General features: G+C 42.4%; 1 protein-coding gene across 1 annotated transcript; it reads right to left on the bottom strand.

Annotated features, from left to right (window-relative positions):
* Nucleotides 1-1,881: 1,881 nt before the first annotated feature.
* Nucleotides 1,882-26,570, bottom strand: LOC119976747. Its single transcript, XM_038817481.1, has 5 exons — nt 26,533-26,570; nt 13,781-13,882; nt 10,096-10,140; nt 6,748-6,899; nt 1,882-5,172 (listed from the first exon to the last, which is right to left on the bottom strand). Exons 2-5 carry the CDS (start codon nt 13,851-13,853, stop codon nt 1,951-1,953), a joined length of 3,492 nt encoding a protein of 1,163 aa, XP_038673409.1. The 5' UTR covers nt 13,854-13,882; nt 26,533-26,570; the 3' UTR covers nt 1,882-1,950.
* Between the last annotated feature and the right edge of the window lie 1,258 nt (nt 26,571-27,828).

The raw sequence follows: 27,828 nt of genomic DNA, 5'->3' as shown, positions 1-27,828 counted from the left end.
TTTTAGTTGTGAGGAATTGAGTATCTCCATAAACAACTGCCACTTCTCATCAGCTGTCTTACCTTTTAGCCTTCCTGCCCAGTCGATACGGACCAAATCTGACCTCAAGCCTATGTAATTTCCTTTGTTAAGTTCCAGAACACTCGTGTGAGACTCCACTTTCTCGCCCCAAACTGAATCTTGAATTCCACCATACTATGGCCACTACTCCTAGTGAATCCTTAACTATGAATTCATTAATTAATCCTTCCTCATTATAGAATATCAAATTCAGAGTAGCCTCCTCCCTGATTGGTTCCCCAACATACTACAAAGAACAAAGAAAAGTACAGCACAGGAACGGGCCCTTCAGCCCTCCAAGCCTGTGCCGACCATGCTGCCCATCTAAACTAAAATCTTCTACACTTCCTGGATCCATATCCCTCTATTCCCACCCTATTCATGTATTTATCAAGATGCCCCTTAAATGTCACTATCGTCCCGGCTTCCACCACCTCCTCCGGCAGTGAGTTCCAGGAAACAATCTCTAATGCATTCAATGAGCTCTGTCTTCAGGCTACCCTTGCCAGTTTGATTCCTCCAGTCTATGTGCGTATTAAAATCACCCATTATTATTGCTGTACCTTTCGTGCAAGCCCCCAGTATTTCCTGGTTTATACTATACCCCACTGTAGAGGGGAGCTATAGATGACTCCTACCAAGGACTTCTTCCGTTTGTTATTTCTTATTTCTACCCAGACTGATTCCACATCTTGATCTCCAGTGCTCATGTCATTTCTCATTACAGCACTGATCCCTTTCCTCACCAACAGGGCTACGCCACCTCCTTTTCCTTTCACCCTATCTTTCTGAAATATTGCATAACCTTGGATATTGAATTCCCAGACCTGGTCCCCCTGTAACTACGTTTCCGTAATCCCCACCAAATCATAACCTTTTGTTTCTATTTGTGCCGTTGGCTCATTAAGTTTGTTATGAATGCTGTTCCCAATTTATTTTGGCTAGACCTTGCCTTATTCCAATAAAATCTGCCTTCCCTCAATCCATAACTGTTTTTTGAAGACCATCTTTTTCCTTTTCTGTAACAAACTTAAATCGTACTGTGTTGTGGTCGCTATCACTAAAATGCTCCCCACCGCCACCTCAAATGCCTGTCCAGCTTCAACGACTTTTTTTTTAAAGCCTGTTTCTCATTGGACATTTCATGTACTAACAATTCTATGCATTAAATACAACTTCCAAGCCTGAAATGTTCAGTTGGTTTTGCTCCCTCAATTCATTTTAAATGTTGAAAGGATCAAGTTATATAAACAGGACACAATATAGCATTGAACATATTTTAGTTTCTCTCAGTTTTCTTACAATCTGGAAAATGATGACACATAACACTTGGAGTAAAGGAATTCATCACCCTCTTTTCTGTTGAAATGATATTCAATCAGTGGGCTTCAGTAATGAATTAAAAATGAAAGGCAGTGGGTATGTTTGATACAATATTAGAGGTGTCAGTGCAGAAAGAAAACTACACTTTTCCACTTAAATATATTTCTAACTCACAAGAAACAAGATCAATGAAATAAAAATGCTTTTTTTGATTTTGCATCATGTGAGAACTATTGTCAAAGTTCATCAAAATCTGGCTAAGTTTTAATACATGTTTTAGATATTCAAAATACAAGAGAGATAAAGGATAGAGAAATAAGTCTCCACTTTTGTTGTGGAATTATCTATCAATTTATGATTATCGTATTGAGGTATGCTGCATCGGGACCTCAGTAAAAACTGCTGGCACAGACACAAATTAGTAGGAAATGTGTTCTTTTATTTACTTACTCAGATCAATATTTTAGATTCACATCTCTTCAATTTTCTATTATTCAGAGGCATACAATACGAATAAAACCATCACAAATACCTTTCCTCTAGCAAAGGTAATAGACTTGGGGAGATCTAGTTATCTCCTTCAGAGGCATTTGGACTTTTTTGAGAATCATCTTCAATTTCAGTTACGTGATGAGTCTCCTGATCACTTTGATATCGTTCTTCATACCCTGCACTATAAGGGTTATATACATGATGATATTGATCATAAGATGTTGTCACATCATTAATATCATTTTCATAAGGACACGGAGTTTCAAGATCTGGGTCACAGATTATTTCATAACGACCAGTATCACGGAAGTCACCCTCTCCGTCAGTAGCACCAAATCGCTCCATGCGGCATTCAAAGTCACAGTCAGAATCTGGTTCATAAAAATCTTCTTTCTCATTGTGGCAGTTGGAGTCATAGTATGGGTCGCAGTCTTCTCTGTGTACTTGGTCACCACCGTGAGATTGAGAAGTCCGGCAGTCAGGGTCGTGTTCGGGATTACAGTTGCCTCTTGGCTGATGAGAGTCTGTTGCTACTCCATTACAATAAGGGTCATATGGGTCACACACTTTTGTATGTGTTCGTTGACTGGAATGGGAGAGCCTATGACTGCAATCAGGGTCATGGTCAGGGTTACACTCACGCGCCATCTGTTCGTGACAGTTTGAATCAGAATTTGGATCACAATCTTCGGCGTGCCTTCTGTCTTGTGTTTCCTCATTAATGTGAGATTGAGATCTGTCACAATAAGGGTCAACATTTGGATCACAATTCTCTGCAGCTGCACTTTCTTGCTGTCGAGCATGATATCGGGAATAGCACTCCTGGTCAGTGTGTGGATCACAATTCTCTGCAGTTGCTCTTTCGTGCTCCCTCGCTCGATGTCGGGAATAACACTCAGGGTCTGTATATGGATCACAATTCTCTGCAGTTGCTCTTTCTTGCTCCCTCGCTCGATAACGGGAATAACACTCAGGATCCGTGTGTGGATCACAATTCTCTGCAGTTGCTCTTTCTTGCTCCCTCGCTCGATAACGGGAATAACACTCAGGATCCGTGTGTGGATCACAATTCTCTGCAGTTGCTCTTTCTTGCTCCCTCGCTCGATGTCGGGAATAACACTCAGGATCCGTGTATGGATCACAATTCTCTGTGGCTGTTCGTTCTTGCTCCCTCTCTCGTTGTCGGGAATAACACTCAGGATCTGCATATGGATCACAATTCTCTGCAGTTGCTCCTCCATGCTCCCTCTCTCGATATCGTGAATAACACTCAGGATCCGTGTATGGATCACAATTCTCTGAGGCTGTTTGTTCTTGTGCCCTCGCTCGATATCGGGAATAACACTCCGGATTCGTGTGTGGATCACAATTCTCTGAGGCTGTTTGTTCTTGCTCTCTAGCTCGATATCGGGAATAACACTCCGGATCCGTGTATGGGTCACAATTCTCTGAGGCTGTTCGTTCTTGCTCTCTCGCCCGGTATCGGGAATAACACTCCGGATCCGTGTATGGATCACAATTCTCTGAGGCTGTTCGTTCTTGCTCTCTCGCCCGATATCGGGAATAACACTCCGGATCCGTGTATGGATCACAATTCTCTGAGGCTGTTCGTTCTTGCTCTCTCGCCCGATATCGGGAATAACACTCAGGATCCGTGTATGGGTCACAATTCTCTGAGGCTGTTCGTTCTTGCTCTCTCGCCCAGTATCGGGAATAACACTCCGGATCCGTGTATGGATCACAATTCTCTGAGGCTGTTCGTTCTTGCTCTCTCGCCCGATATCGGGAATAACACTCCGGATCCGTGTATGGGTCACAATTCTCTGGGTTTGCTCTTCTATGACAATAGGGATCACGTTCGGGATCACAGTTTCTGCCTTGTTCAGGTACTTGATTGTATTCTTCATTTCTGTGACAGTTGGGGTCATGGGGGTCACAGTTATCACTTGGCTGAGAATCATGAACTGGATAACAGTCCGGATGATAATAGAGATCACAATCATAACCTTCCTTTGTTTTCCCTTTGTACATGGATTGAGGCCTACGGCAATTACGATCATACTCAGGATCACAGTCAGGATCTTGAACACCTTGGTCAATAGATTTTACATTTTGTCGACAGTTGGGGTCACGATAGGGATCACATTCAAATTCACTTTTCCCACCGTATACAGAGCTCTCAGCCCTACAATAAGGATCATACCTTGGGTCACATTTATAGTCTGGTGCAGGCTCATCCTTAGGATGATATGCTGATTGACAGTTGCGATCATAGTATGGGTCACAATCATATGGACTTTTATATGCAACCAGCATGGAGCGGCAATATGGATCTTTTGCAGTGTCACAGGCAGAGGGTGTGGAATGCACTTCTTTCTTTGCTCTTGGAAAGCAGTTAGGATCTGAGTATGGATCACATGTTTGCTTTAAGTAGGCAACTAGTGCCAGACAGTGAGGATTATTTGGATCATATGGATTACAATACTGGTTTACTAACTGAGCATATTGGGCGTATGTGTAGGGCTGCTGGTAGCAGTTTCCATCATAACGTGGGTCACATGCAGAATGTGCTGATGGGATGTGCTTAGAAGATAAGTCAGGGTTGCAGTAAGGATCTTTCGAGGGGTCACATGACACTACCTGGGCTCTGCAGTTAGGGTTTTTGTATGGGTCACATGGTTCTGCTCTGCCATATGCATCTTTCGGTGGATCAATGGGGTATTTATCAGTTCTGCAGTATGGATCTTTCTGTGGATCGCAGGAGTATGCTTCTGCTCTGCAGTATGGGTCTTTCTGTGGATCGCAGGAGTATGCTTCTGCTCTGCAGTATGGGTCTTTCTGTGGATCGCAGGAGTATGCTTCTGCTCTGCAGTATGGGTCTTTCTGTGGATCGCAGGAGTATGCTTCTGCTCTGCAGTATGGGTCTTTCTGTGGATCACAGGGGTATCTCCCTGCGCTGCAGTATGGGTCTTTCTGTGGATCGCAGGAGTATGCTTCTGCTCTGCAGTATGGATCTCTCTTCGGATCGCAGGAATATGCATCTTCTCTGCAATGTGGATCTTTTTTCGGATCGCAGGAGTATGCTTCTGCTCTGCAGTTTGGGTCTCTGTAAGGGTCACATTGCTTTTGAGTATAAGCTACTTGCTTCTGAAGAACAGTTGGCTGACAATCAGGATCTTTTGCTGTGTCGCATTCCTCTTCACGCAGACGCTGAAGATAAGCTTGATATGACTGATGGCCTTCATCTCTGTTCTTGGCCTTAAGATATTGTAGATAAACTCTGTCCATTTCATGTACCTGAAGTAAAATGGAAGAAGTGGTGGATAATAGTGGGTATTCCAAAAGTCTGGCACATTTCTGCTAACTTGCACCTCTTGGCAAAATAGCTCACGTTCTTGTCTGATAAACTGCAATTCATAATTTCCTCACCTTCTGCTTCATTCTTATGTGACACACTGTTCCTCCATCCAGAGGTTCAATAAGCCTTTGGCTTTTTGCAGCCAGTGGTTGTGAGGTAGGTGCGAATATCTGCGCAGCTGTCTTATTTATCACGCATTCTCTTTCTACTACAAAGCTATCAATCCAGTTTAATTCATCCCTCTGCCAGCCCAGTTGAGATTGGCGAGCCAACATATTGTTGTTGGAGCATTCAATCTGATCTTTGAACTCCTATCCACTCCAGGTACGTCTTTGGAAAGTGGGAGACTTTGAGGTGATTCATGAATCAAATTGTTCAATGTGGTAATGGGCTGAAATAATTCAGAAGGCACAGTCTAAAAATTAAGAACTTCCCGCGGGTCAAAGGGGAACTTTGGGTTTCTGCAGTATATATCTTGCTGAGGATCACAGGACCATGTTTCTGCTCTGCAGAGCAGAAAGGCTGTTGGGCAAGATTTCTCACACCACAAATTGTGGAGTAAAATATCAGAAAGGACCACAGGCGTGGGCAGGTTAATTAAAGTGATTTATGATGAAAAGATGGAAAGAAGAGGTTTTCATTAGTGTCACAGAGATGAGCAATATTTTGCAAAAGCATCATCTCTCAGGTTCAACTGAAAATGACTTTTATTAGAAGATAGTTAAATTCCATGCAAAGATAATTATTTTTTTCTAGCAAAATATTACCTGCAAACTGTTTGCATAGTTTTTTTTTTATAAATTTAGAGTACCCAATTATTTTTTCCAATTAAGGGGCAATTTAACGTGACCAATCCACCTAGCCTGCACATCTTTGGGTTATGGGGGTGAAACCCACGCAGACACGGGGAGAATGTGCAAACTCCTTACAGACAGTGACCCAGGGCCGGGATTCGAACCCAGGCCCTCAGCGCCGTAGGCAGCAATGCTAACCACTGTGCCACCGTGCTGCCCTGTTTGCATAGTTTGCCCTCCGTTCAGATCAAGGGAATGAAACTCTGCACTTATAAACATTCATTTTAGCTGCCAGACAGATTAATTACCGGTCATTAACACTTATCACATCAGTAAAAGTGTGTTTAGACTTGTAATGACAAGGCTTAACTTTCTGTTGCAGGTTTACTGTACAAATACAGCAAATTCCTAAAAACAATGGGGAGACTAAGGGCAAGATATCAGTTTCCAAGTTAACAACAGGGGATAACAACTCAGGCAGCAACAGTTAGATATTGATATTTACCCGTGCACCTGCTCATCACCATAGGTTTATCCATAAGTAACTGTAAATGCCATTAGCTTTGCTATTATTCTGGGAGCAAATTCCATCTGGGATTTTCACAGTAACTTCACTGCAGTGTTAATGTAAGCCTAATTGTGGCACTAATAATGATTATTATTAGTAGCTATCTATTTTGCATAAGTAAATCCCTCTTTCACAAGAACATTGGTACTTACTCCTTCATCAAATCCAATATCGCTGAAATGTTGATAGGCGATCCAGAAATCTGGGTGCTGTTGAACCTGTTTTGTGTGTCGTCGAGAACGTGTCAGCTTCTCTAAGAAGTTTGTTGCTTCTTTGGGTTCCATGGTAATTTTCTGTTCATCAACTGGGAGAAACAGAAAACATGGAATTGGCTGAAATCAAGGCTAATAACTTTGCCAGAGTCCACCAGGCCTGAAAAGTCAGATCTGTGGAAAACACATTGAAAACTTTTCCATTTTCATGAGTTTTAGCTGAAACAAACGTCCCTCCCATTGATGAAAATTACATTTTAACTTTAAAGAGGACTGTAACCTGTATTTATTTAAAATAAATTATTTTAATAAAACTGCATGGCCCTGGAACTGATTCTGAAGTAAATTGTACAAAGTGCAGTGATGAACCTGTTGCACTACCATGCCACTCATTATTAGACTACTTTATATGTCTCCAGACAAGGTACTTCTAAAAGCATCCAGAGACTGAAAACCATTTCCAGTAAAGGTAAAGGGAAAGAATTTCCATCCTATCTTGAAGATCCTGGGATTAATTGCCTAGATGAGATAGGTCTACACTGATCCTCTTGACATATACATGTTAAAAGCCAGTTTGCTACCAGCCTGCTGATGTCTGTCTGTCAATCTGTGGATGTGTGCCATGTGAAAAAGCAGCTGACAGTTTTCCACACTAAAGGTGTGTGATACAACAACTGAAGCAGGGACCCTGCAAACATAGCCATCTTCAGCAGGAATATTTCAAAACTCTTTTTCAGACCGTGTAAGCCAATTGCAGCTAGAGAAAGCACAGAAATCTACCGACCAAACCACAGGACAATTGAAAGGGTCCAATGGTGGTGAAATAGAGCTGCGTGTTGATGGCATAAATGTAGAACTGATTGGTTTTCGGATGAGGTCACCGGGGGGGGGGGGGGGGGGGGGTAAATAAGAAGATGCAGAAGGCTGGTAGAAGGGGGCCAAGGATAGATCCTTGAGGGACATCAGCAGTAACACTGCATGAATCAGAGGGAAGCCGCTACAAATGATTCTCTGCTGACTTATTCAGAACTAAAGAGAGGTAGAAGCGTGATGGGTTTTATGCAGTTGAAGAGGGGGTGTGGAGCTGGTGGAGCAAAATAGGACATCAGGAATAGGTTGAAGCTCAAGAGAGATTACATTACAAACTGACATGCACTGAAGACAAAGGGAATGGTAATGATAGTGTAAAAGACTAAGGTGGATGCTGTAGGCCAGATAGCAGAATGTATGAATAGTCCTAGGGCCCAACCCCGACCACATGCTCGCTCCTGGAACTCCCCTTCCCCCACTGCCCCAGAGGGAACAGTCCCTGGGGAATATTGACAGGAGTGGTGAATGGATGATGTGTTTGGTGGTGGCATCATACTGGAGTTGGTGGAAATGGCGGAGGATAATGCTATGAATATGGATGCTGCTGGGGTGAAAAGTAAGGACATAGAGAAATCTATATTCTGGGAGGGAAGGGGTGAGAAGTGCAGCAGATGGGCTGGACATGGTTGAGGACTCAGCCAAAGTGGGAGAAACCTTGGTTTAATAAAAATTAAGACATACCAGATGCACAGTGGTGCAAGGTAGCATCATTGAAAAACATATTATAGAGATTGAGAAATAGGATGGAGTCCTTACAGGGAACAGGGTGTGGAGAGATGTAGTTGAGGGAGCTGTGGGCACAGCGAGCTTGAATATTCATAGACAGTCTATCATCAGGAATGGAGACAGAGAAATCAGGAAAGGGAAGGGAAGTGTCAGAGGTGAACCATGTGGAGGTGATCAAGGAGTGGAAATTGAAGCAAATTGATTCATTTTACGGATTCAGATGAATGAATGAAGTGGCACTGATTTAGTCATCAACGTAGCAGAAAAAGACCTGTGGAGGGGCTTGAATACCTTGATCTGTTTGCTAGTTGTAGTGTCACCGCAACTAGGTTCATGTTCCTGAGACAAGGACGGGACATTCATTTAAGGCTCCCATTGCTGTTCATTAACCACACACCCTGCTAGATGTGCATGTCATTAGATGTTACATGAGAGTAATTATGCTTGACCGTGATCTCACTCCATGCTTAAATAGCATTCCAATAACTCACCTTCAAGGCCACACATGAATATTAGCCTCTCGGTTAATGTATCAGAGGGTGCCAGATAATTAGGGACCATAACACAGCAAAGGATAAACCCTTTCAGAGGATGAAATAAGCTGATTTTGAATATGGAATGCCTGGTTATGTTGTGGCCCATTATATTACAGCATGTCATTTTAAAAAGTGAAAACATCCAAGTGCACGGTCAAATCCTTCAAGACCCTCAGAATTTAACCATGGCTCATTTAAAACAATGCTTTGCTGCACTATAATGCTAATTTTAAAAATAACCAAGCATATGAATGGAAAAAACACTAGTTAAATGCTTCATCATGAAAGGTCAGTCACTGATTGACCGATTTTCCTTTAGATTTCCTAATACCCATCCCCCACCACCCTCCCTGAAGGCAGCGACTCAAGTTGAAGGGCTATTTCTTGGGCATTGACACCTTTCACTACCTCGGGTGTGGCATGGTGGTACAGTGGTTAGCATCGCTGCCCCACAGCATAAGGGATCCGGGTTCAATTCAGTCTTGAGTGACTGTGTGGAGTTTGCACGTTCACCCCGTGACTATGTAGGTTTAATTTGGGTGCTCCGGTTTCTTCCCACAATCCAAAATGTGTAAGTTAACAGGGACAGGGAGATGCTCTTTCAGAGGGTCGACGCAGACTCGATCAGCAAAATGACCTTCTGCACTGTAAGGATTCTGCAGGGATTTTACCTCACCCAAGAGTGGCTGCTGTTCACGTTTGAGCTCAGAGATTACCAGAAAGCTCTTTCACTTTCACTTGGAGGTGGGTGGGGACTGCTGGGAGGGGGCAATGCAGAGGGAAGAAATACACCAAAAGTATTTCCAGCAGGGGTCATTGGATAGTGTACAACTGTCGACATCCTGTTTGACTTCTCTGCCAAAGCATATTGAGGGTAATTGTACTGTCCTTCCATCTGTTCCAACAATGATTAGCTCACTGGTCACAGGGCAGAGATCAAACCTGAGGCCCACCTGCTCAAAGGGCTTAATAACATACCAGGCAGCCCAGCTACTGACTGCATCATCTGGGAGAACTCCTGATCTGCCGCCTTTTGACAAGTTTTCGCTAGAAAGAAAGCAAATGGACCCCCCCCCCCCCCCCCCCCCCCCCTTGGTAATTGTTAGCTGCATAGATGGTTCTTGCACTGTTCCATTAGCATGCAGCGGTTACTTACCATTCCTTTTAAAGAGCTGGCGCAGCACGTTAGCCTCCAGCATGTCTGAAAGAGAACAGAAACAAGGCAAACCAGATGTGACAGACTGAAAGAACAAGAGAAAATCCACTACCTGCTAACGAGGATGTTCTGTGCTCACACCAGGAGCCTCATGTTTCAGTGCTACAGGTGGTATTTTAGTGGAGCAATCTTCAAATGCTTTTGGTCTTTAATCCCAATACTAAATCAGCAGGAGTTAGTTGTTAATGTGACTAACTGGAAAGTCAGGTCTAAAACTACAAAGCTAAACCAAGTTGCCCAAGGCATTATAGAAATAAAACCTTCCCCAGCCTCCTGGCCAGGCATTTTGCATATTTATTCCAGATTTAAATTTAAAAATAATGTTTGCTTAACAACAAAGAAAACTACAGAATCTTGTTTTCGAATGATTTAAAGCTAATTCACCAAACAACTCAGATGAACCATCAGCACCGTTTATGATTGATTCCTTCTCTACAAATTTAAGAGTAAAATTGTACCTTTAAAATGTATCTAAATTTTGGTTTGATTTAGCTTTAATAATATGCATGTTTCCTGTCCCATAACACCGAAAAAAATTACTTGCTGGAAATTTTGAGTATTATAAAGAAGTTAAATGAAGCTTGAGAGATGAATGGCACAGTGTACAGAACAGTTGCGGGGACAAAATCCTGGAACCCCTCATCTAACAGCAGTCGTAGTACCAGACACGTTGCAGCAATTCAACGGGGCAGCACGGTAGCATGGTGGTTAGCATAAATGCTTCACAGCTCCAGGGTCCCAGGTTCGATTCCCGGCTGGGTCACTGTCTGTGTGGAGTCTGCACGTCCTCCCCCTGTGTGCGTGGGTTTCCTCCGGGTGCTCCGGTTTCCTCCCACAGTCCAAAGATATGCGGGTTAGGTGGATTGGCCATGCTAAATTGCCCGTAGTGTCCTAAAAAGTAAGGTTGGGAGGGGTTGTTGGGGGTATAGGGTAGATACGTGGGTTTGAGTAGGGTGATCATGGCTCGGCACAACATCGAGGGATGAAGGGCCTGTTCTGTGCTGTACTGTTCTATCTATCTAATTCAAAAAGGCATTTCTCAAGGGCAACTAGGGATGGGTAATAAGTTCTGGCATTGTTCATCTTGCCCAAATTCCAAGGATTAACAACAAAAAAAGATAATTGGGAGTTTGATTTACAGCTGGAATTTAGTTGAGAAATTTATATTTTGTCATTAACATAGTTACTGCTTGTCAAGGTCATCCAATATTGATATTGAATTATAGTACACCCTTTAACGCACTCCAAGGGATTTCTTTACATTGATATATAAAATATACATATTTTATCATTCCCTCCATGTTACGTACTGAGGATATAAAAATGGCAGCTGCATAGATCAGGCATTGTGACTTGAAGATGGACAACATCAAAGAGGGCTAGTATTGCAATGCTTCATTGCAACAATTTGTCATTTGTTAAACTTATAAATTATATTCCAGAATGTTTTATTTCCATTATTTAATGGATAATTTAGAGAATTGTATTTTTCAGGACGGGGCAAACTGGATGTTACGATTATCAAAGGCTTATTTCTGCTAACTGGCAAAAACAAACCAGAACCCGTGACTCTTAAGTAATCAGAAACTCATTATTGTGTGACTTGTAATCCCATGTTTTTCCCATTTTAAAAAAGGCATTCAACGAATTTGGTGAATGAAGGAACAAAGAACCTTTGTCATATTTCTCTATAGTTTCATCATATTTTTGTTTGTATCACACTTCATCTGATAGTGCAGAATGCATTCCACACAAACATTGAAAAGACTTCGAGGGGCAATTTGAAAGCCAAATCCCGCTATGTCGGAAAAACTCTGGGAGATCTGAAATGGGATTTGCGCCTGATGTCAAAGATATTCCCAGACCCTCCCAGAAGATGTAGTCAGGTTCAGGCACAGCAAGCGTGTGAACCTGATTACCATTCATTTAACTAGATTTTAATATTCAAAATCGGCTTAACACCGAATCTTCCGGAATGCGCAATTTTCCCTCCCGCCAATCTGATGGGCTGCCGGCGGGAATCACTACTGGTCTCCACAAAGGGAGTCGAGATGTGATGACACGCTGGCAGACTCGGAGGACATTGTAGCCCCCAGGTGTTTGGACTGGCACTGCCAAGATTTCAGTCTGCAGGACCAGAAGGGGTGGGGCCTGAAGAGGCGGGCATATAGGGTGACCCATTGGGAGTACCGCAAAGTCCCGAAGCTGACAATCTATGTTCGGGGTGGCGGGGGGGGGGCAGGGGGAGATCATGCCAGTGATCTATTTTGGGAGTGGGGGCAGAGATCAGGCCAGTGATCTATGTTTCTGAGGGGGGGGTGAGCATGAGGTCCATGGTGGGGAGTTGAGAGGGGTCTTTAATTTCATTTTGTGTTCAGGGCATCCTTTTCGAAAGGCGCCCCGATCTCTGTGAAGCCGGACTTGCTGGTGTGTTTAGGCCACACTCCTCACAATGTCAGGGTAAATCACGCTCACGTTCAAAAAATAGCAAAATGTGGGAAGATCTCGGGCTGAATTCTCTGATCGGCGATGGCAAAATTGCGTTCGGCAATCGGCCGGAGAATCCACGTTTACACCGGAATTGGGGCGATGCTCCGCCCCCTCAAAAACAGCGTATTCGGGGAGTATGCCACATGCCGTGTGGACGGCCTCAGGATGTCACCTGGGTGACTTGGCAGTTCTAACAGTTGCTGCAAAGAGAAACTGTTTCCTCCAGCAGGAGGACGAGTGACCATGTGGACACAGATTGACAGATTTAAGATAATTGTCAAAAAGAAACAGAGAGGAAATTAGAAGTTTTGTTTTTACACACAGTGTATTGCTATGATCAGGAATCCACTACTTGAAAGGACAGTGGAAGCAGAATCATTAGTAACTTTCAATATTCAACTGGGTACATATATGTGAACAGGGAATATATGCAGGGCTGGAGAGAAGAAAAGTGGGTAGTGAGACCAATTGGGGCCTCATTCAAATAGCCAATACGTTCGAGATGGGCTGAAATGACATCTTTCTGTGCTGTGTCATCCTATGGAGCAAGGAACTTTAGTGATATCAAATATTAAAAATTAAAAACTGGCTTACAATATTCAGGAGCTTTTAATCTGTCGGAGGTTTTGTTACTTTAGCTAACTGTGTACACTTTTAATAGCCACAATTCCACTAACTCTGGTTTAAGCATGTATTGGACAGGGAACCACCTAAAAATAGCAGATAACCGAAAGAGCATCCCCATGAGGATAGGATCAAGACTTTAAGACAAATCTGAGGAGAAGTCCAAACTAGCAGACTTTCTTTTCAGGGTTAAATTTATCGCATATTAGAATGCATTTTCGACAAATAGCCCAATATCATACAAAAGTAAATTGACTATTGAAAGTCTGGATATTAATTATCTATTATTATTATTATTATTATATTTTCAGGTTGATATAATTTTGGATACACTTGTAATTTAATAGAAAATAATATGTAATAATTTAATATACAATAATTGGCTTTGAAATTGGAACAATTTGGATATTTAGCCAGATGCGGTGCAGATGTGTAGAATTTAATCATCATAAATGCAGGAATAAAATAGAAAATCTCTCATTAAATATTGAAAGAGGTTATAATAACTCACCGGGTAAGAACAAGACGGTGAGAACCATAGTAGCCAGGATCAAAGAGAGCATGTTCCCCTTTGTGATGTCCATGTTAACCTATATTTTAACACCTGTGAATACTGTGGAAAAACATAATAAAAGATGTGTTAAATTGCCTCTTGTGATGTGGAGTGCAAATTGATGGCTCATTTCCACGTACAATCTGGGATTAATAACATCCCGTTGACCAACATGGAGGAAAATTACAGATGCAGTACATTATTTAAAGATTGTTAGAAACAGGAAAGGCTGTAAGCACATTCCTTTTCCACAAGCCAGCTCCACTTTCTCATCATCTCCATTAATCTCTCTCTCTCAAAATTAACTCTCCCCTTCATTCACCATCCCTGACCACTTATTTTAAAATTCTGTTCCATGAGTGAAAACATTCAGGCCAGTTTCCCTTCTTATTTCTCAACCCAAACCTTTTCTCGTTGAACTATTTAATTGGTTCCTTTCATAATTTTAAAAACATGAAGTAGGTTGAAGAAAACAAGCCGAACCTCTTTAAAATTTCTGTAACTGTACACATCTTTGTTAATCCCTGCATCAATCATCAGTATTAAGGAAATTACACAGAATTTAGTTTTAGATGTACAGAAGAAATAATCAAAACTTGCATATTTTTCAATATTGTAGCGCACTGATCTAAGTGGTCTATCGTTAAAAAATGTTGATATGTTTTTATATTGATTAAAGAGGTGTGGCATTCTGCACTTGTGATGGGTTAGTCTTGAACAGCCAGAAACAATTCAAAGTGAATTGCCACTGATTTGTTCAGGTTCTTTATTTTCCCTGGGTCAAAATCATGAAACCTCTTGTAGGAGCACCTTCACCCCACAAACTTGCGGCAGTTCCAATAGAAGGCCCACTCCCACCTTCTCAAGGACAGCCAACAGGTAGGGGTTCTAAAAGTCATCCTTGCCAGTGATACCCACATCCTGAGAATGAATGGAGAAAAGCAAGATGGCGGACAGTGAGACTTTCTTTGTGTTACCGGGTCAGCCCACCAACCCGTCTTAGTGAATCAGACAAGTGTACTCCTGGGTTGACACCAGTTGAGTGGCACTGTGTGGAAATCACATGCACCCCAATTAATCCACATTCTGCTCTCAGATGTTAACTTGCCTTCTAAATTGGTATTATCCAAAAATTTGCATTGAGATTTGCATCAACCATACAATGTTGCAATGGAGTGAGTGATCAGATTGATACACACTGGATAATTACAGATGTGTTGCAAACTCCTCAATATATTTTTACAAATGTTCTTTAATCTTTAGTATAACATCAACTTCTTGCTGGATGGTGTGGAAAACGTTACTTGCCTAAATGGCCATTATTCACGTGTGTTTTGACAGTGAGTACCAGAAGCACCTCAGTTAAGCCAGTTCCTGCCTTCCCTGCCACTGGAAAGCATCAGGAGTGTCAAACCTCACTGACTTTCTGTTCTAAGTCCCAGTATCAGAGGTTAATTGTGGCACCGGGACTGCCACTGTCACTCTGATCAGCTAACTCAAGGCAGAACAGAGATCAAACATGAAAACCTTCCTGGTTTGGCTGCCTCAGCTGCTCAGTAGAATGACTTGCTGAGTCCTCATGAGATTTGGAATTTAATAAGACATCATTTTGTTGAATCAATGTGAGCCCTAGTCACTGGATCACAGAGTCATGGAATCATTCAGTCCATCCGATCAAAGTCCTGCCACCCTGCCACATCCAGTCTTAAATGTGGCAGCCAGCAAAGAGGCCCGGCCAACCACGCCCACATGTTCTGGTCTTGCCCCAGACTTGTGGAGTACTGGACAGCCTTCTTCGAGGCTATGTCCAAAGTGGTGGGGGTGAGGGTGGAGCCATGCCCGATAGTGGCGGTCTTCGGGGTTTCAGACCAGCCAGATCTATTCCTGGGGAGGAGGGCGGATGCCCTAGCCTTTGCCTCCCTGATCGCCCGCCGTAGAATCCTGTTTGGCTGGCGGTCAGCAGCACCGCCCAGAGCTGCAGACTGGCTGTCCGACCTCTCGGTATCTCTCCAAATGGAGAAAATCAAATTCGCCATCCGAGGGTCGGACGACGGCTTCCACAGAACGTGGGAGCCATTCATGCACTTGTTCCGGGACCTGTTTGTGGCCAACGTACAAGAGGAAGAATAGTCGGGTGGCCAAGAATCAGGGGAAAATGGACGGGAATCGGGGGAAGGTTGCCTGGGGGGGGGGGGGGGGGGGGGGGGGGCTACGGGTTTGTTATGGGGGTTTGATGGCTATCTAAGGCCCAAAACCAAACTGTAAATAAATGCCTATAAACATGTGCCTCGGCCATATTGGGGAATGTAAAATATGTATGCCGGCTAAAGGGGGGCAGCCACAGTTATTATTACGAAGATGCTTACCTGTAAATATATATGTTAATTTTTCCGTGTTCTTTTTTTTTTCTCTCTCTAACAATTTGTAATTTGTTCAATATAAAACATGAAAACTGAATAAAAAACATTTTTTAAAAAATGTGGCAGCCAGAACAACTATAATGAGGAGGTGACTCCGGGAACATCCCCATCCTCAACAACAGAAGAGCCCACCATGTAAGTGCAAACTACAATGTTGAAATGTTTGCAACTATCTTCAAGTCAACTATCTTCACTGTGGCCAGTGGATGATGCAGCTCAGTCTCTGCCTGAGAGTTTCAGAATCACAGCTGCCAATCTTCAGCCAATTTGATTCCCTCCACATGATGCCAAGAATTGAGTGCTCTGGATAAAGCAAAGGCTATGGGGACCTGACATTTCCCAGGTACGATAAATAGCATGACAAATCCACTCCAGCTAATGAGTGCCCCATCAGGTTACTCGCAATCATCAGCAAAGTGATGGAAAATAGAATTACGGTGCTAAGGAGCTCTTAAATATCAGTAACCTGCTCACAAAAGTCCAGTTTGAATTCCACCAGGGTCACTCGGTTCCAGACCTCATTTCAGCCTTGGTCCAAACATGGACAAAATTCCAGAGGTGAGGCAAAGTGGCTGAAGGTGGCATCAGGAGCCCGATTAAAAGTTGAAGTCAATGGGAATCGGGCATAACCATGACTGGTCGGAATCATACCTAGCACAAAGGAAGCTTTGTTCCTCAGGAGAGTCTCCTAGGTCCAACCATCTTCAGCTGTTTTGTCAATAAGCTTCCCTCCAACATTGAGTAAGAAATGGGGATATTCGCTGATGCTAGCGATTCACAATTCCTCAGATAATGAAGCATTTTCAGCCCACATGCAGCAAGACCCAGACATCAATAAAGGCTTGGGCTGACACGGGACAACTAACATCCACACTTCAAAAGTGGCAGGCAAAGTCTATCTCCAACAAGAAAAAGCCTAACAAGTTCCCCTTGCTACCAATGGCATCACCATTGTCAATCTCCCACCATCAAAATCCTAGGGAATCACCCTTGACTCGAATCTGAACTGGACCAGCATAAATACTATGCCTACAAGAACAGGCCAGAGGCTTGGGACTCTGCAACAAGTGACTCACTACCTGGCTCCCCAAGCCTCTCATCCTTCCGTAAGGCACAAGTACGAAATGTGATTAAATACTGTCGAATACGCTCAAGAAGCTCAACATAATTCAGGACAAAGCACCCTGCTTGATTGTCATCCACTCCACGGCATAATAATAATCGTTTATTGTCATGACATATGGCATATCATGACTGCCACATGTGCACAACTACAGAAACATGCTAAGACTTCCTCGACAACCCCACTCACTTGGATTTCTGGCAGGCATTTAGGAATGACACCATCGCCAGATTCCCCTCCAAACCACACATTATTTCTGACCTGGAAACTTGTCACCATTCCTCCCTCATTACTGGGTCAAAATCCTTCGCCCAACAACATTATGGAAAGATCTTCACCACACAGACTGCAGCAGTTCAAGGGTTCGCCACCATCCTCTCAAGGATGAGGCAATAAGTGAACGGCAGACATTTAAAAAAACGATTCAGTGCATTAAAATGTTTCATAAAAATTATGAAAATCGAAAGTGCTTCAGTTGAAATGGATGTGACTTGGTGTGGAGTGCAAAGCTAGCTGCAGGCATTTCTTGGAACAAAACTGGAAATTCTAGAGGAGCTTTGATCATGCAGTACTCAGAATATATTGTTTTATAGCGCACTAAAAACAGTAAGTAGCTCTGGCAATGAGCCCGGAGACTACTGATCAAAATGTGTGCCAAATGAATCGGTAAAACTGCCAGACACCAATCTGGGACAGCAAACTGTTTTAATATGCTGTACTATCTCCTTTCACTTGGAACCATCTGAATAATTCTGCTTGTAATGAGTTTTCATCCATTGTAAAGGCAGCAGAATAGCTGCCTGTATGGCAAATGGGACCCTTGAGTTTCCTTTAATCATAGGATGAAAGGAGCATATAAACTAGCAGGGAAACTACTGGATGATGTGTTGAAATACTAACACTTTAGACTGCTTACCAAAAGCCGCACTAAATGTAACGCTATAAATGTTCCTCATTATATAATTGCAGACAGCCAAATAACTCGCTGTTTTTCTGCTGAAACAAACATTCTTTTACAACTGGAGCCCATCTATTCTCAGAATTTCACAGACGGTAATATGGCTGTAGTTTCAAAAATAAAAGTCAGTGAGAATTTTAAATCATGTTTATTATTTTACTGTAGAAAACAAAAATAACAATGCTGGAAGTCTGAGAAAAAGATGTTGGGTACAATTTAACTAAATGGGAACAAAGTCCCATAGTGAGCGCGTTTAGCCACGTGTTCCCCGGAGCTCGCATCGCCATGAAACACCGCGCTATTTAACGTGTTCCCGGTTAGATAGGGGCCTCAGTGGGGAATGTGCAGACAAGGCCAATCATAGCCCCATTTTCTGCAGTGAGGAGCTCTGCTTGCTGGAACTCCTCAGTGTAGCAAGAGATCGGGACCCTATTTTTAAATGGTGCCCCAATCTCTGAAGCACCCAGTATGCCCCCCGAATCCCCCACACAGCCCCAACTCACTATGAGGGGCCCATTCCGTCTGATCCCTGTTTCTGGAGAACAGTACTGAATGGTGCTCACCCGAGGTCTCTGAGGCAAAGGGATAGATCCAACACCTCGGGTGCCTTGGGAAATTGCATATTAAAATGAGACCAGCTGTCTCGCTCTAATATGCAGATTTGCCAAAAAGTGATCCCTCACACAATGGGTCGGATTCACATTGCAACATCTCATGAGGTCGCATTAGATCTAGCGAGGCATTGCGAGCCGGGTAGATCCCGGGAGCGGGGTCTCCCGGCTACTATCTGGCACGTTGTGACGTGGCGCGCTGCTTTTCAGGCGCAACGTAGCCATTCAATCGCCCCCATTGGAAATATTGGAAAGGAAAGAGAGCATCTGAAAAAGGCATATCGTGGATTGGGGGGTGTGGAGGTTCATTTGCTTCCGGTGAGAGTGCCACAGTTCTTCTTTGAGGGAGGTCCACCAAACCATATGCTAATTAGGCAGTGGCGCGGCCACTTATGCTCCTTCCATGGCACCAAGAACCACGTAGCAGGAGGCTCTTGCGCTCAACAATGCCACAAAGGAGTCATGGCTACTGCGGGAAGGACCCCCCCCCCCCCCCCCCCCCCCCCCTCCAACACCTCCCATTCTCTGGAGTCCAGAGATTGCAGAGGACCAAGGCGACAGATCAGTAACACGATGCGGGGGTTTAACCGTGATCCCTGTTGCTGGAACTGATCAGGAGAGGGAGCAGGGGGGTTAGAAGCAAAGGGCAGGGTGTTTGGGTCTCAGTGGACAAAGTTCATTTTTCTATTATTGTCGGAAGAATTTTCCTATTTGCCTTTTTACTTGTGCAACATTTAAGAGTTGAATTTGAGCAGAACTCAAATGGCCGTCTTCCTTTGCCTCCACTAAAGAACCGTTTTGGTGGAATTTCTTTGGATTGGATTGGTTGTAGGGAGAAATACTTTAGAGTGAATCCTAATGTGCCAACATTGCTTCCGTAAACGCTCACTCTAGAAATTATACAAACAGTATTTATGTTCTGCCAACACAATTTCAATACTGCATTCTCAGTTTTTAAAAAACCTTTAAAAACAAATTGCTGGGGTGGCCCAGCAACCCCTCCCCCAAATACAGTGACTACTCGATGGGGATACTTCTAGGATTTTCACTCAAGCACCAGTTTTAAGATGGCTGGGATTCTGAGCTATTCAACTGCAGGAGCATCGCAAGGGAGCCCGGTCCTGTTTATAAGAGCAGAATATATTTTGAAAGGCACAAAACTTTGAAATGCTGATGTTCAGAAACACTTGGGTGTGCTTCTTCACGGAACGTTTAACACAGAAAGCGAGCATGTGGGCAAAGCAAGAAGTTAACAAGGCCAATGGCATATAGATGAATGGCGAGGTTCTTTCTCTGTCTGGAGATTCTAGAACACGAGATTGGGGCGGGGAACATTCTCAGGATTAAGAGTCAAGCATTTACCATTTAGGACTGAGCTGAGGGAGTTTTTTTTCACTCAGAGGGTTGCGAATCTTAGAAATTGTCCACTCCAAAGTGTTTCGATACTCCATTGTCATATCACAGGCTCAGACTCATATTTTTTGTTTCTCTCAGTAAATCAAAAAGCAGATATGGAAGTGGAATTGGGGCAGGTCAGCTATGGTGGTACTGAATGGCAGAACGGGCTCAAGGTGCCGAATGGCTTCTGCTCCAATTTCTTATCTGCACATGATTCAAAAATACATGTACATTTTTATAATGTGCTGGCTGCAGGGGGAGGGATGTGATTAGGAAACCCTGGTTGATATTCCTCTCCACTCCTGTTTAGAATCAAGTAAAATAATAGTATTTTTAAGAACAACCAAAACTGTGACAAAACTGATGTTATAGCAGGAGAGAATATTTTAAATTTAAAGACAAAGGCGTTAAAAATTCAAATCTCACTCTGTGAGGTGAGTCATAACATGCTGATGTTTTAACAGGTCCAAGTGCAACGTGTTCAGAGGGACCAAGTGGAGACCAGCAACCTTTTTACAGCGAGGGAGAGAAACGGGCAAAAAGAACATTCATATGCTTCTTCCAGGAATTAATTGTAGAAGTTTGAGCGCAGGCTGCTTCTTGCTCTGTTGGCAAGTGAATAGTACATTGCAGGTAAAAGTGAGGAGAAGAGTGTGAGGGAAACCAACAATCTGCATTTATATAGTGCCTGTAAGGTAGTAAAACATCCCAAGGTGCTTCACAGGAGTGTTATCAGTCAAGAACAGACCGTGGGCCAAAGGAGGAAACATTAAGACAGGTGACCAAAAGTTTGGTCCAAGACAAATGTTTTACCTGTTTGGGAAAAAAAGCAAAAAAGGATTCTGAAGAAGAGTGATGCGGACTTAAAACATTGGGCATGATTTCAAGCGCCTAGCTCGTCAATGTAGGAAGGTGACTCGCGGATCAGGGTGCCATTTATAAATGGCCTCCAGAACCCACCCTACCAACACCCCACTGCCCCAACTTACCTCTTAGGGGCCCTTGAGCCTCCACCTCTTGATGGCAGGGTACCCCGGGCCCACTCCCTGGCACTGGCAATCTGTCATACAGGCACCTTAGCCTGTGCCCCTGCCAGGCTGCTCATTAGCAGTGCCAAGGTACCAGGTTTGATCGGGTGTCTCAGTGTACCACTCTGCCCAATGCCCAATCACCCGGGAGTCTCCAGTAGTTTGGATGATACCCCCAGTTGTAGTTGTGCCCGGCCCACTGCGCCATCGTGAAGTCTCCCAGATGCAGGCGTTTGTTCTCATGTCACAGGAGAATCAAGCGTAGATATATTTAAATGAGTCTAATGGTTCACTTAAATATGTTAATCTGGATCTCGCCCACCAAGGGCGGATCCAGATCGCGAGATCTCACTAGATCTAGCAAGACTTTTTGAGTGTCGCAAATCTCGCAACAGTTTAACAGTCTCATCTTGACACCATATCGGGCGCGACAAAACCATTAGATTGTTCCCAGTAACCCTGTTCCTCTCTCCACAGATGTTGCCAGTCTTGCTGAGTTTATCCAATACTTTCTGTGTTCATTTAAAAAAGGAGATGATTTGATTCACAAAATTAAGTATACATTTTAATCGAAAGAGAAAATGAAGGAAAATCTCAGCAAGTCTGGCAGCATCTGTAGGGAGAGAAAAGAGCTAATGTTTCGAGTCCGATGACTCTTTGTCAAAGCTTTGACAAAGAGTCATCGGACTCAAAACGTTGGCTCTTTTTTCTCCCTACAGATGCTGCCAGACTCGCTGAGATTTTCCAGCATTTTCTCTTTCATTTCAGATTCCAGCATCCGCAGTAATTTGCTTTTATAAATTTTAATTCTCTATTGTCTCCAGGAGCACAACTTCTTTTCCAATCTTTATCATTATATACTTCAAATGTTTCAAGAAGATAGAATATACAAAAGTCAGAATATTCCTTCACTAACAAGAGTTCTTTTGACTTCAATTTTCTGAAATCACCGTGATGTATTTTGCTATTAAAGTTTCGATTGCTGGTCAAAACTCAAAATCATTAGCGCCCCTCGATTATATCATAGTTTCCAAACTTGAAAAACAGCTGAATATCTTTTTGAATCATTAAAAATGCTTTGCTAATGGGAGCTACAATATGTTATTTTTCCCTGTTGCCAATCTCCTGCGAAGGTAAATATGTGCTTTTTAAAAAATTTATAAATTACATTTATAAAGGTAGCAAGTAAGCCAGGAGGCTGGGTTGAATTGGTCTTCCCTCTGTGCTCTTTGACATTATCAACTGATCTGCTTACACACAATGTCAGTCAGCGTCAGACGGATACTGTTTCTTCAACAATGCATTTTTTTCACTTACTAATCTTGCACTTTCTTCGGAACCTCATTGTCACAATGGAATTTCACCCAAGACGTCAGTTTCCTTTTGGTCAAATCCCCAAAAATATGCCACTAGCCATGAAGAGAAAAACAATGCGATGGCAGCAAAAAACATATATTGCTCCCATTCCTGCCTCCAATCCTCTGATCTGTCCACTCTCTGAACACTTTCATTAGTGAATACCATTGATTTTAAACCCCCTAAGTGAAACAGTGTGACAATGAGGTGAATGTTGCATATCTAATAATAATAATCTTTCTTGTCACAAGTAACACTGCAATAAAGTTACTGTGAAAATCCCCTCGTCACCACATTCCGGCACCTGTTCAGGTACATTGAGGGAGAATTCAGAATGTGTAAATTAACTAGCAGCATGCCTTTTTGGAATTGTGGGAGGAAACTGGAGCACCCAGAGGAAACCCGCAAACAAAGCCGAGAATCGAGCCTGGGGCCGTGGAGCTTTGAAGAAACGGTGCTAACCATTGTGCTACCGTGCCACCCAATAGTTGGGTAACAGTGTGTTGGCATGGATGGATGTTTCAACTTTTTCATCCTGGAAAACTGACACAAAGTTTAAACTAAGGAGATGCTATTTACAACAAACAAGCTCCTGTGGTTGAATAATGAAATTGCATCAACTTTCATGAATTTGGGGCAGCACGGTGGCCTAGTGGTTAGCACAACCGCTTCACGGCGCTGAGGTCCCAGGTTCGATCCCGGCTCTGGGTCACTGTCTGTGTGGAGTTTGCACATTCTCCCCGTGTCTGCGTGGGTTTCGCCCCCACAACCCAAAAATGTGCAGAGTAGGTGGATTGGCCACGCTAAATTGCCCCTTAATTGGAAAAAATAATTGGGTAATCTAAATTTATTTAAAAAAACTTTCATGAATTTCACCTGATTTTGGGGAGTAGTTATGGACTACTTATTCCCTTAATTTAAATGAGGAGGGTACAATCTATAATAGAGTGAACTATGTAGAGCATAGTGGAAGGCACAGGTATTTTCTTATTCCATGCTCTCTTATGTGGGTTCTTGTGTCTAACTTGTTGAAACCAATTTGGAATATGACAGAAAGGAACACGATTAGAAAACAAGGGTAAAATCGCACAAATTAATTGACTCCTTTCCCCACATAACAGCTATAATAAATAATGTATTAATGAGACTTAGCTCACTGATGCCAATTCAACTTGCATTACAGGCAACCTTATGTTGTGAATTTGTGTCCTGGGAATTCGACCAGAACTCCTCAAACTGCTTTTATTTAGGGGTCATAAGCAACTATCTGAGACAGGAAACATCCATTCGTATTAACTGAATTAAAAAGATCCAGATGAGAGAGGGTCTGTTCTAACTAAGTACAGCTCCGACCTCTAATCCGAACTCTGTACCACGATATTATTGCACATCAAGTAATTTACAAGGGACCACATTTTCATACAATCAAAAAGCATAATCTAAAAGTTAGGCAAATTGAATGTATCAATATTTTTCTGACTTAAACTTTATAACATATTAATAAATAGAACTTGTGAATTATTATTTTCCACTCTTACACTCTCCATGAGAAGAGTGCAGAAGGATACGTAGGCTGATGGACAATCTGACATGCTGAGGTGTGAACATTCGTCCTGTGGTCATTACCATCTTCATACAGCCAACAGGATGGTTAGCCCTATATTGTGAAAGGGTTTAATGAGTTCCAATTCATGAAATGGAGCAGGTATAATCTTGGGGTAAGTGGCCAGTCCCAAAGCAATGAACATCAAAAATCCATTCCAAAGATCTATACTTGCAGTGCAAATGATTTATGCAGATATTTTAACAAAGGAGGCCAATGGGGTTTACCTTCAGATGCCTTAATTTGCCCGTGTCCAATTTATTTTACAGTATCTTTATAGATAATGAGATTGACCTATCTGCTTGTCCTAGTAGAAGAAATCCAACCTATAAATTTTCAAGCCCAGAAAAAAACGTTTCCAATTGAACCAGGCAAAATCTAGAGTCTTACATTCAAAAATATTTTAAAATGAAATGAAATTAAATGAAAATTGCTTATTGTCACGAGTAGGCTTCAAATGAAGTTACTGTGAAAAGCTCCTAGTCGTCACATTCCGGCGCCTGTTCGGGGAGGCTGTTACGGGAATCAAACTGTGCTGCTGGCCTGCTTGGTCTGCTTTCAAAGCCAGCGATTTAGCCCTGTCTACCCAGAAGGTATCCACTCCCAGTTTAAATATTAATAATGGTTCAAACATGTGTACACCGTGGATGTCTGAACCATCTACTAATTTCTAGTACTGAACTATGAACCAAAAAACAGCCTAAAGGTGATTAAAACATGTGACTAGATAGTCTGGCACATTACCTTCATGGGTGTATGGGATGAGTTATAAAGATAGCACACATCTGCATGGCAAACAACCACACCCAGATTAGTTCACCAGACATTGATCCTGATGACTCACTCAGCTCCCACTGGTGGCTCTGAGTGTCAGACTCTGGGAGCTTGCTTCAGTTGGCACCCTGAACCTAGTGAGCAGTCAAGGAGTAATGGTCAAACATTTGGCGATTTTTAGGCCTCATCAGCCCAATCATCGCTGCTTAGCTGACAGGTGGGAATTCATAGGTCAAATCACTGACAGATGCAAAGATCACCCTGTCTTCTCTCAGAGTACATGCATACAAGTGTAATGCATGAGCAGAATTGGAAGCAGAATTTTGTTTATGTATTGCATCCTTCTGAAACTTGGTTCTTTTAAGTATTGGCTCACTATTTAATCTGTTTGGTGTCTGATCTTGCTCTCATCTATATTCAAGATACTGAAAAGAAAACTGAATTCTTTTAGCTTGGTTAGGCAAAGCACCATTACAGACAAAGCAATTGCTTAAGGCCACCTCGGCTATTTTTCTAATGTAGTCTCAAATATGAAATAAAATCCACTTTTTGGACTGGCGAGCATAAATATTGTCACAACAAAAATTTACACGAGACAATTTGTAGTTTGCACTGATACCAAAATCTGTATTATTTTCTGATCTTGCATGAACAATAAGTTATCCTCCATTTTCTCCATTACTCAAAAATATATTTTCAATTTTTTCACCACTGATAATTCAATAATAATTATTTTTAAATTATTTTTCAAAATTGTTTTAAAAATAATAATTTAAAATGATAGATTAAGCAGGCGTAGAACATATGCCCGTTAGAGATCTGTGGGACTGCCATCTTGAAATGGAAAGGTACCAAAGTGAACCTCATCCCGAAAGCTCACTCAAGTAATTCACCCTCATTAACCTGCGGATAAAGAGTAGTCGATTGGTTCAAGCGAGAGCTTGGATGCTACCACCTTATCCTGGCATGACAGGAATAATGACCCAATCCAATTAAAAAGCTCAGATAGGTAGAATTGTTCTTATGCCCCATTCATCAACTATTCCACTACTAATCGTGTGCGGAGACTGCACGTTCTCCCTGTGTCTGTATGGGTTTCCTCCGGGTGTTCCGGTTTCCTCCCACAAGTCCCGAAAGACGTGCTGTTAGGGGTATTGGACATTCTGAAATCTCGCTCTGTGTACCCGAACAGGTGCCGGAATGTGGCGACTAGGGACTTTTCACAGTAACTTCTTTGCAGTGTTAATGTAAGCCTATCTGTGACAATGAGATTATCATTATTATAAAAATCTGATCCTGAAGCACATCTCTGTACTAACACACTGACAGACACATTGTTTAAAATGCTGTTATATAAAATGTTCAACTTCACCAATACGCAAACTAGTATAATTGATTTTAAAAATTCACAGTACTGTATAAAATCAAAAGCAGCTCACCAGTTTTTCATGGGTATCATTACCTAGATTTGTTTCCCACCCCCCACCCCCAGTATCTCTAGTTTGAGTTAAACAAATAATCTTCAGCAACTTCACAGGTAATGTTGTCAGCTCTTCCAGGCGACTCTGCTGTTGCTGCTGCTGTGCTGGAAATCCTAGGGACCACCTTGTTCCTGCGTTCCTGCAGCCTTTAGGTGCTGTGCCGAGTCTAACAGGACTGCGTCTCAAGTAGCACCTTTTTAAATCAGAAACAAATAGGCACCTCACATGGAAGGAACATGTGGGAAGCAGCAAAATGATTGGTTCCTGATGTCTGTCCCATAAACTTCTGTAACTGAACAGCCAATTAAGATATTAAATACACAGGTTCTGGTCTTCTAGGCTGCAATCGGTGTTACAGTTTTTCAAAACTATTGTGCACAAATTGTAAAAAGTAATTCACTGTACAATTCACAAGAGAAAAGAAAATACACCATAAGCAATAGGTATTTAGCATATACTTTTAATACACATGGATAAAATTTACAGAAAGTATAAAGGGCATTAATACAGAAGTCATTTTGTTTCACATATTTTGGATATAATTTTTTTCCCAATAAAACAGCTTTTAAACAATGAAAAACATGAGTAGGATGGTAAAAATGACAGTGCAACTATTTCTGAATCAGTGCCGACCAACGGATAAATTGCAGAAGGTATAAAGCCGGCAAGTTTCAGGAAATAAAAATCAATAATCCAAATCAGCACATTTTGAACCATTTAAAATTTTTTTAGAGTACCCAGTAACTTTTTTTTCCAATTAAGGGGCAATTTAGCATGGCCAATCCACCTACCCTGTACATCTTCAGGTTGTTGGGGTGAAACCCACACGGACATGGGGAAAATGTGCAAACTCCACACGGACAGTGACCCAGGTCTGGGATTTGAAACTGGGTCCTCAGCGCTATAGTCCCAGTGCTAACCACTGCGTCACATGCCAACCCCCATTTTGAACTATTTTAAAAATTGTTTCTTAAATTGAGATTCAAATCTTTATAAGAAGTTTGATTTCAATGATCACAAGTCAATTTGTCCTTAAACTTTCATTAATGCCATGTGTGCTTTAATAGGGATCACAATGCAGACTACGTTCTATAGCCCTGATAAATGGGTGTAGTGATGGTAATGTAGATTAACTCCCATGCCTGTTGTTTCCGTTGCAGGCAGCTTGCCAATTTGTTGCTGTCTGCTAACTTGAATGCAGCTTGAAGCCAGTGGGCACCATGTTGTTGAGTTGCTGGATGGCTAAGCAGGGGA

This window comes from Scyliorhinus canicula, chromosome 13, assembly GCF_902713615.1.
Source record: "Scyliorhinus canicula chromosome 13, sScyCan1.1, whole genome shotgun sequence".
Taxonomy (NCBI): domain Eukaryota; kingdom Metazoa; phylum Chordata; class Chondrichthyes; order Carcharhiniformes; family Scyliorhinidae; genus Scyliorhinus; species Scyliorhinus canicula.
Note: the sequence above shows the minus strand (reverse complement) of the source record. Positions and strands in the feature narration are given on the sequence as shown.